Source organism: Aquila chrysaetos, chromosome 1 (assembly GCF_900496995.4).
Source record: "Aquila chrysaetos chrysaetos chromosome 1, bAquChr1.4, whole genome shotgun sequence".
Taxonomy (NCBI): domain Eukaryota; kingdom Metazoa; phylum Chordata; class Aves; order Accipitriformes; family Accipitridae; genus Aquila; species Aquila chrysaetos.
This window is the reverse complement of record NC_044004.1, coordinates 14,181,198-14,191,044: the sequence shown is the minus strand read 5'-3', so window position 1 is coordinate 14,191,044 and position 9,847 is coordinate 14,181,198. Positions and strand designations below refer to the sequence as shown.

Sequence of the window (9,847 nt, the reverse complement as noted above, 5' to 3'; positions counted from 1 at the left end):
ATGCCCTGAATTGGCTTAGCGCTGCCTCCTGTCCTCCCTGCCCATCCCCCACGCACTCCTCCCAGCCCTTGTTGTTGTATTCCCACCGAAATAAAATGCTATGGGTAATGGCTTTGCCTAGCACATTCATTATATTGAAACGGGACTGTTTAGGATGCTAATTGCCCAATATTGTTATCTAGCACAAGTGCCTTCAGGGAAGCGCCACGGTTCCCAATAAAAACACTGGACTGGAACAAGCACCAATAAAGTCACCTATTCCCCCCCGCCCTTTCATTTCGGTTTTCCTTACAGCCCAGGGAGGAAAATAAGAGAGAGGGACCTAAAAACAAGTCAGCGTATCAGCACAACGGAACCAATACAAAAAAAAGCAGTTCCTGAAACCCAGTGGTGTTTTGGTCACCCAGAGCGCAGCTAGCAAGGCGAGAAGAATTTGGATACTAAAATTTCCCGCTAAACAAAGAAACACATCTCGGGGCAGATTTCGTTTTGTAAATTTGATTTCTCCATTCCTAGCTTAGAACCTGTAGATTTCATTGAGAAAGAAAGGAAAGAAAGAAAGGAGGAAGAAACGAAAGAAACTTTACTGGCTTCCCGTTTTCAGCCCAAGAGCTTGCCAGCATGTGAATTAGAATCAAGTCCTTGCTATGGTACAGTGATTAAAATACCACCGAGTATGACAGAAACGTAAACACAAAGCGTTCATTGCTGGGAGATAAATAAAGAGCTAATTATCTCATTCTGTCAACTCTCAATGAGAGCGGGATCTCGCTCTCAGTATGGGACGCACACTCATCTCCTCAAACCTCAGCAACATCCCAATGTTCAAACCATTCTGCAAAAGAAAAGTGTGTATGTGTGGGGGGGGGAACCCCAGCAGCTCTATTTTTCCTTTCATATTTCCATCAAAACAATGAGCTCGAAAGCAGCCTAGGGGCTGCCTGGAGGTCTAATAAACACATCACTTTTTCTTTTGCGCAGTTGCGTTTGGGATCGGGAAAAAAAAAAAAAAAGATCCTACCTGTAGGATCGGGTGGAGGGGACACCGTGAAACACGATGCATCGATATTTGTGCGTGTTTTCTTAGGCGGGGGGCGGGGTGGGGGTGCACCTTCACGTCAAGCACCGGGCTTTGGGAAAATGTCGTGTGATTGGTAGAGCAAACTAATTTTGTCAGGCTGAATGTGCCGATGTCCCAGGGCTAAGGCGCCTTGCTCCCTTGATGCGGGTTAACGTCCTCAATAGTCCCCCTCCAGCTGAAGCCTTTGATCAGACCGCTGCTGGCGCCTAAAAACAACATCACTTGTCTGCCTATTAGAGGCACTGACTAATCGTGACAGATTGTTTATTCTCGCAATTAGCAATGCAGCCGCTTCCCCGAGCACCCCCCCCCCCGCCCCATACACACAAACCCCCCCCCCCCCCAGCGCGGCCCGACCTGGCCCGACGGGGCGCGGGGGAGGCTGCGGGCAGCGCGGGCAGGGCGGGCAGCGCGGGCAGGGCGGGCAGCGGCAGGGAGCGGAGCCGGGCTGGGCCGGGCGGCGGCACCGGTGCTGCCCGCCCCGCGGGAGCGCTCGGCCGGGCGGCGCGAATCGGGAGGGGAACGGAATGGTTCTGTGCGAGCCGTACGTCGGCGACGAGGTCTGGGCAATGTGCGCTCACCCTAATCTATAGGAGCGCACGGGGGCAGCCTGGAAGTCGGCCACAAATCGTCTTCACCTAGAGGGATCATACACGAGCATAGCACAATGTGGGCGAGGTAGGTATGTATGTGTACGCGCACGTCAGTGTCTACAGTAAGCACACGGCAAGGGTGTACACTCACGCGTGTGTGAGATACGTGCGTGTGTGTAGCTGCGTGCAGGACAATTCATTTCAATCAGATCCCGTTGCTTATCAGTTAATAAAATGTCTATTATATCAATTCATTTCATAATCTATATGCTCCTAATCTACCATCTTTATTGGGTCCAGTTAAAAGGAAAGGGAATTCGCTGTCTCTCCCCGTTTAGATAATTGCCCTTAAATGACTGCAAGAGCCTCTTGTATTTCGAGGAGATTAGAGCCCTGCAGCTATCAATAAACTTTTCTCAGCGAGCGGCCAATCACGTTATTAGAGAGCGGCTCCGTTTTACTGCACATCCGTCCTGGGCGCAGGGATAAGGGATCGTAAAACGAATTTACAAAACAAAATAGCCGGGACTTTAATGGGTCTGGGGCTTAGATGTTCCTTTTTACGTGAATGAACATTTCATTATCTGGAGACAGGCACGCATCTATGCCGTGAAACGTTGCGCAATTGATGTGTGTGTGTATGTACACAGGCGCAAACCTCCGCGGACACGTCGAGTACACCGCAGGGTCAGCGCTCATTTAAAAAAAAAAACAAACAAACAGGCAAGCAAACAAAAAAAACCCTAAAATCACTTTTTCGGGACGCAGCCAGGCTGTGGGACAGGCAGGGTCTCCCTCTGCGAGGTCACGCTCAGGACAGCCCCATATTTGTTGGTTTTCCAGAAGAGCACGCCTCGGGCCCGCTCCCTCGCGCTTCGCAAACAGAAAGGCCGGCTTTTTTTCCGCCGTTAATACATTTTTTTTCCCCCAGATTTTTGAGCCTCCCCGTCCCGTCCCCAGGGCGGGGAGTGCTGCTGCTCCGGCAGCCCCGGCCTTCTTCACTCCCGCCCGCGGTGCGCGCCGGGGCTGGGGGAGCGGGGCTGGGGACGCGGAGAGGGACTGGGGGAGCGGAGCGGGGCTGGGGGCGCGGGGCTGGGGGCGCGGGGCTGGGGGCGCGGAGCTGGATTCGGGGTGCGGACCCGGGGGCGCGGAGCGGGGCGCCCCGACGGCGAGCCCGGCTTGGTGTGTGTCCCCCCCCACCCCCGCCTCCCGCCCGCCGCCGGTGCCGCCGCCGCCGCGCCGCAGCCAATGGGGCGCCGCCGCCCCGCCCCCCGCGCGCTGGTTGGGCGGCGCCTTCCCCCGCGCCGCTTTATCAGGCGGCGCCGCCCGCCGCGGGGCCGGAGCGCGCCGACGGCTGCCCGCGCCCCTCGCGCCGCCCCGGCCCCATGAGCCGCGGCGCCCGCTCCCGCCCGGCGCTGCGGTGGCGACGGCGGGCCGCCTCTGCATGGCCCCGGCTGTGGATATGACCACCGCGCCCACCGGGGTCCGCAGCGACGAGCCGCCCGCATCCGCCTTCAGCAAGCCCGGCGGCGGCCTCCCCGTCGCGGCGGCGATGGGCGGGGAGGAGGAGAGCGACAAGCCCAAGGTCTCCCCGTCCCTCCTGCCGTTCAGCGTGGAGGCGCTCATGGCCGACCACAGGAAGCCGGGCGGCAGGGAGGGCCCCGAGGGCGCCGGGCCCCCGCCGGGCGCCGGGGCGGCCGCCCGCGCCAGCCTTAGCCCCCGCCTGGGCGCCCTGACGGCGGAGGCGCCGGCCTCCCCGCTGCCCCTCGGCGGCCACTTCTCCGTCGGGGGGCTGGTCAAGCTGCCCGAAGACGCCCTCGTCAAGGCGGAAAGCCCCGAGAAGCAGGAGCGGAGCCCCTGGATGCAAAGCCCGCGGTTCTCGCCGCCTCCCCCGAGTAAGTAGGGTCCGGGAGCGGGCGGGCCGGGACACCCCCCCCCCTCCCGCCCCGGGCCGCCTGCGCCCTTGCCGCGGGGCCGGGCCGGGCCGCGCTGCGGGGGCGGCCGCGGGATTTCCTCTCGCTTTCGCCCAGCCCGGCCCCTCCCGGCATGTTTTTCCCTGCGGTTCGCACTCTCCGCCGGGCCGCTTCGGCCGGCTCAACGTACTGAACGGCTTCGAGTGTGCGCGAAGCCGGAGGATGGCCGCGGAGGCGAAGGAAGAGCGGCCGCGCCGGGGCGAGGTCTTGTGCCAAGCCCTAACCGGGGCGGGGGGGAGGGCAGCAGCCCGGTCTGCCCCTTAGCTTAACTTGGGGCTCGAACTGCCCACGCAAAAGCCTGACTCGGCCTCAGCAGTGTTTTCTCCGAAAGTGGCTCAGATGATTTCCTAGGGACCCGCACAGACCGGGCTCCCAGGCTTTGCGGGCTTCTGCCCCACCGGCTGCGATCTCAAGTGTTGCATCTCCGAAGTCCGAGGAGCCGCAATTACTGATGTTTTCCCGCTTCGCTACGGAGAGATCTAAAATAATAAAAATAGCAGCGGGAGGGCCGAGAGCAGAAAAGTCCGTTAATGCTTTCCAGCGGCTGCGCTGAGCCCCGGGCCGGGGAGCCCGGGCCGCCTGCCCTCGGCCGGATCCCGCTCCGTCCCCGCCCGGGTTCCCGTGGAAAGGGGCAAGCTTGGGCTGAGGCTTTCCGGAGAGTTTGGGGTGCTTTTAGCAGAGCTGCGAACAGAGCTGCTTTCTCTCTCCCTTGGAGAAAGGCAGGTTTCCCGACAGCACTTTGTGTAGAGTATCGCAGTGGCTTAATTTATTTAAATTGCAAAGTAAAAGTTGTTGTTGCTAAGTAAACCCGGGGCAGATCGAGGTTGAGGGCCCTTAGAAATGTTAAATAAGAGGAGAGGAGCAGACCGGTGAAGAGCGGTAGATAGAGGCTGAGTGTGAATTCAGAGCCCGTAATTAATTACATGCTTAATCCGGTTCCCAGGGGCCTAATGAAGAGGGTGTGAGTCTGAACAGCCAGCCTGTTTTGTTTATTTTTTTTCCTTAATCCAATAAAAAGGACAGAACTTTTTTTTTTTTTGGAGGGTTACTCCTTTCAGCTACATCTCCTCTGTATAAGCTGGGAGCTGTGAAGGCAGAAGGTGGAGGGTGTGTGGGTGTCTGACTCCTGACTCCTGCCCTTTGCCGAGTTTTTCCGTGGAGTCAGAGAGGTTCTTGCTACGAAGCGCAGCGAGTAACTTGGGTCCTGGGAGTCTTGAAAAACCTAATTCCTTAGTAAAGCACCCGCTTTCTTTACTAGAACAGGAGACATCAATTTGAAGCGTACCCTGGGCAGCCCCAGAGTTTTTGGGCCACTTCACTTTGAGCGGGACCTTATTTTCCCCTTTTTCTCTTGCTGCTGTCGGGTTGGGGGCTCTGTGGGGTGTGTGCGTTCAGGCGCTGCTAACCGCGATGTCTTTCTCTTTCCCCCTCTCCTCCGGCTGCTCCTCGGCACAGGGCGCCTGAGCCCCCCGGCCTGCACCCTGCGCAAGCACAAGACGAACAGGAAGCCCCGGACACCCTTCACCACGGCGCAGCTGCTGGCCCTCGAGAGGAAGTTTCGGCAGAAGCAGTACCTGTCCATCGCCGAGCGCGCCGAGTTCTCCAGCTCGCTCAGCCTCACCGAGACCCAGGTGAAGATCTGGTTCCAGAACCGCCGTGCCAAGGCCAAGCGGCTCCAGGAGGCAGAGCTGGAGAAGCTGAAGATGGCAGCGAAGCCCATGCTCCCGCCTGCTGCTTTCGGCATCTCTTTCCCGCTGGGTGGCCCGGCCGTAGCTGGCGCCTCTCTGTACGGCGCCTCGAGCCCTTTTCAGCGGGCAGGGCTGCCTGTGGCTCCTGTGGGACTGTACACAGCGCACGTGGGATATAGCATGTACCACCTCACATAGAGCTGAGCCCCACTGAGCCCAGCCAGCCGGCCGGCTGCTCTTGCCGGCCCCGCACGCACTCCCTCCCTGCTCCTCTGGCTCCTCACTGCGGACTTCTCCACGGGCCCGTGGCAGAGACTTCTCCAGTCCGGCTCTGCTTGGCCTCTCTGCTTCCCCCTGTGATGCTGGTCCCCTGGTCCAGTGCCGTTCCACTCTCCTCAGCAGTCCTGGGAGCTGCTCAGCTCTCCAGCTGGCAGAAACCTGAGGCATCGCCCCAGCTCCTCCCTGGCACAGGGTGGCGATGGGCCAGCCCTGCCCTGCTTCCCCGGGTCCGGCTGGCAGCGTGGGGAGAGCCTCCCGCTGTGGGGGAAGGAACTATGGAAGAGAAACAGTAGAAAGGGGGCTGAAAGACAGGACGTTTCTCTTACTTTGTGCAAGGCGAGGTCAAGAGGCAGAAGTGCAGAGCAGCCTCTCCCGTCCCTGTGTAACAGCACCGTCTGTTACCTGTGTTCGTTCCTCCACCAGCTCCTTTGGAAGGGGCTCTGTGTACTATGTAATATACTGTATATTTGAAATTTTATTATCATTTATATTATAGCTATATTTGTTAAATAAATTAATTTTAAGCTACTGTTTGGTGCGGTTTGTTTGCTCCTTGCCCTGCCGGGGGTGACAGAAGAAGAGTTGAAATTTGTCTGTGTGTTGGGGACTGGGAGAGAGGGACCAGCTGTACCAGCTGTTTTTTCTTCCTCCTCAGGAGACTTCAGCCTCAGACAGCGAGGCCTCGGCTGAGTTTCCAGCTTGCTGTGTATCCCAGAGCTGCCCTGTCCTCACAGCTGTCTGAGGTTTCTTCCTTTTCCTTCCTCACCACCCCTCGCCGGCAGCTCCCACTGCATCCCCTGCCCTGAGGCTGTGGGTGCCCGCTGCCGCTCTCCCCAGAGGCTCTGGGACCAGCGCAGCCCTGGGCTTGGCACCTAGGCAGGAGAAAAGCTGCTCCTCTCCCTGCCAGCGGCCTCTTGCCGGCCAGCTCCCGGCCGCAGCCCCCGATGGCGGCCAGAGTCTTTGGGGATGGGGTGACTTGTCCCCCACCTCGGTGCCAAGCCCAGAGAGACACCAAGGGCTTCCCCCGCGGCTTCCTTCGGCAGCCGGCGTTGCCCAGGGGAGGGGACCGCGGAGGGTTTGGGGTGTTGGGGAGGAGAGGGGACTGTCGCGGTCGGGGTGGTGCGGGAGAAGGGGAAAAAGCGCGATAATAGCAGGGCAGGGGCAGCGCCGTCGCCTGAGCCGAGGGGTCGGGTGACGGGGGTGTTAGGGTACGGGGTGGTGGGGATGGGCTGTGGGGGACGGGGGTGTTCGGGGACGGCTGTGGGGCCGCGGCGGGCAGCCGGCGGGACCCGCGGGACTGACGGTCGGGACCGCTCGGCGCCGTCTCCTGCCCATCCCCGCGGCTCCGGGCGCCCCGCAGCCCTCAGCGGCCGGCTCCGCTGGAAACCCGGCCCGGCCGCCACGGCCCCGTGGAAACCGCCGGCGACGGCCGAGGACCCCGCGGAGGAGCGCGGCGGGCCGCCCCGCTCCGCGCAGCAGCGCGCAGCCCCGGCCGCTCCGCTCCGCGCCGCGCCGCGCCGCGCACCGCCCCGCCGACCCCGCCAGCACCGGCGCCGCCGCCGCCTCGCCGCGTCCCCCCGCTGGCTGCGGCCCCGAGCCCCCCTCAGCGCGCCGCTCCTCCCGATTTCGTTTTGCGGATCGCTCGGGTAAGGGAGAGCGTTGGTTTTTCCCCTTTTTAATTTTTTTTTAATTATTATTTCGTGCTTTATCTTTGCGCTCAAGGAATGGGCGCTGAGAAATGGGGACTCTCTATTTTTCTTTCTTTCTGTCTTTTTTTTTTTTTTCCCCCCGCTGCTTTCATTTCCAGCAATTTAAAACGTTAAGGTTGAAGCAAAGTTAGAAGGAAAATAATTGCTGTAATGAGGCTAGGCAATCTTCTGCAGGCACTGTGGCTCCAGCGAGACTGTAGCTGGGGGCGAGGCGGGACTTTTATCATCTCCTAAATATCAATGATGCTTTCAATAACTCAGCGAAACAACATACCTGAACCCAGTCAATTTCTCCAGAGCTCGCTGCTTTAATCCCCCTCTTCTCATCCCTCGCTCCGCTCTGGCCGCCCAGTCCTTTCTGGGCTGGGGTGAATTTGGGGTTTCTGTGGTTGGTTTTGGTGTTTGGTGGTTTTTTTCCTTGGTGGTTTTTTTTTTCTTTTTCTTTTCCCTTTTTGGTCTGGCTTTCTTTTCCGATCATTTCTTTTCTCTGTGCAAATGACAGTGTCTGTGATCCTGACCCCAGCGCCCAACGCCGCGCCGGACTGGGAGAACGCGGTGCCGGCTTTTTTCCCACGTTGTGTCTCTGGCAGAAAAAGGCTGGAGATAAACTTAGCCTCCGCGCGATTAGACCGCGGGTTTGGGGAGAGGATCTAATCGTGCAGGAGGCCAGGTTTATCCTGTAAAGAAGCTCTTAAAAACCCGAGAGAGGTTTTAAACAGCGAGAACCGCCTTGAGCTGGCTCCCCGCGAGCCCCGCTCCCCTCCGCCGGCACCTTTGGGCGCTGCGGCGCGGGGCTCCGGGCAAGCCGGGACCCTTTCATCTCTCCGCTTTGTCTGGTTTTTTTTTTGTTTTTTTTTTTTTTTTTTTTTTTTTTTTTTACATTATGTCAACTCGGGATGGATATTCGAAGCGCAGGATTCCTATTGAACATGTCTTTGCTTTAAGTTTTCCCCCTGACCCTTGGGCTAAAGTCCTTGGTTGCTCAATTAAACCCAGATGAGAACAATTAATAACTAAGTAATGACAATAAGTTGGGAATCACACGGATGAACGCTCCATGTGAATAGGAAAAGCTCACACAAAAGAGCAAAAAGGATTTGTCGGCTCTTTTTAAGGGGGAATTGGCTTTTCTTTTTTCTTGCCTCTGGCTTACCAGCAAATAAAACTCACTTTTGTGTCTTTGTCGCCTTAAGGATCTCAGTGGGCAGTTGGAAGTGAGAATGGCTGTTTTCCTTTCAACTTGAGGGTGCTGGCGCCACGCAGCCCCAAGGATAGAGAGTAGCCAAAGCAAAGTTTCCTAATAACTCCCCTCTCCCCCGCCACCCCTCCCCAGGCACTCCCGCACCCCCCCTCCCCTCCACGCATATCTCCACACACTCTCCGAGAGAGCCTCGGCAGACAGACGAGAGAAAGCAGAGGGGCCCCGAGCACATCCGTGTACCGCCACAGACTCGCAGGCAGGGCTACGCGGCAATCCTCCGCCGTGGGAAAGCGGCAGCCCCTCGATGCGGCCACACTCCTTCCACGGAGGGTGGGAAACAAAGCGCACGGTAGCCAGAGCACGGAGAGGGAGCAGAAACGCACCCGCAGAAACACACACAGAATAAAAGGGAAGCCATTTTTCTACTCTTAATTCCCACAAACGAGGGGAGCGACTCCGTTATCCGCACACGAAGGCAGCCGCCTCCCGGGCGCCTTTGCCCGGCACCGGCTCCGAGCCGGCTCGGGAACGCCGCGGCATCGCGCCCGGCTCCGGCTTCAGCGGAGCCCAGCTCCGGGCTGGGGCAGAGGGGTAGGCAGCCGGTGTCTTAGCAGTGAAAGAGTAAAGAAAGGCTATCCTTCGGGTTTGGCTCCAGAGAAGAAGGCTACCGGGAAAACCTGCTGCGCAAATCTTTGGTGAAAGCGTGCATTTGTTGTCTGCTCTGAATTTCTGGTGTTTCCAGGGTCTCTCTCTGAATTCGCTCTCTAACTCGAAGCACGAATCGGTGCCCTGCTGAATGCTTTCTCTAACGTTTTCCGTAGCGCTCAAGTGACTCAGGAGCTAAAAGCCTGTTTTCGAAAGTGCAGGCAGGCTAAATTCAGCAAGTGAGTTAGGCACAGCAGCAGCAGCCTCCTGCTGCTCAGGATTGTGCCTGAGAAGACAACCTTCAGAAATCAGAGGCAAAGCAGGGAAGCTGCCTAACGTACCCATTGTAAAGGCCAGGCAGAGGGGAGGGGGTGAGCCTGCTTCTCAGCAGTCCTCTATGCTTAAATCCAGGCTCATCGTCTTGTGCGAGTCTCCTGAGTCACGTCGGACTTTCTTCCTAAAGATCTGGGAAGTGAAAGGTCTGTGGAACAAACTGGCCGGACACCTTCATGGAGTAACGGGATACTTAGCACGAACTCCTCGGTGCTGCCTGATTTCAGGTAAACAGCTGAACTCAGGTATTTTGTATCCAAAGTGAAAATCCCAATCACCAACTTATTAGGGACTCAGAGATAATGTCTCTTCATCTCTTCTAATGATACATTTGATTTTATATTA

General features: G+C 58.1%; 1 protein-coding gene across 1 annotated transcript; it reads left to right on the top strand.

Annotated features, from left to right (window-relative positions):
• The first annotated feature begins 3,022 nt into the window (after positions 1-3,022).
• Positions 3,023-6,142, top strand: MSX1 (msh homeobox 1). The gene is made up of 2 exons (XM_030028339.2): positions 3,023-3,569; positions 5,103-6,142. The coding sequence occupies exons 1-2, from the start codon at positions 3,119-3,121 to the stop codon at positions 5,531-5,533; spliced, it is 882 nt and encodes a 293-aa protein (XP_029884199.1). The 5' UTR covers positions 3,023-3,118; the 3' UTR covers positions 5,534-6,142.
• The last annotated feature ends 3,705 nt before the right edge of the window (positions 6,143-9,847 follow it).

Bases quoted from the DNA above. Each gene is read 5' to 3' on its own strand.
- MSX1 (XM_030028339.2), top strand. From the start codon at position 3,119: ATGGCCCCGGCTGTGGATATGACCACCGCGCCCACCGGGGTCCGCAGC. The intron at 3,570-5,102 runs GTAAGTAGGGTC...TCCTCGGCACAG, and splicing joins GTTCTCGCCGCCTCCCCCGA to GGCGCCTGAGCCCCCCGGCC.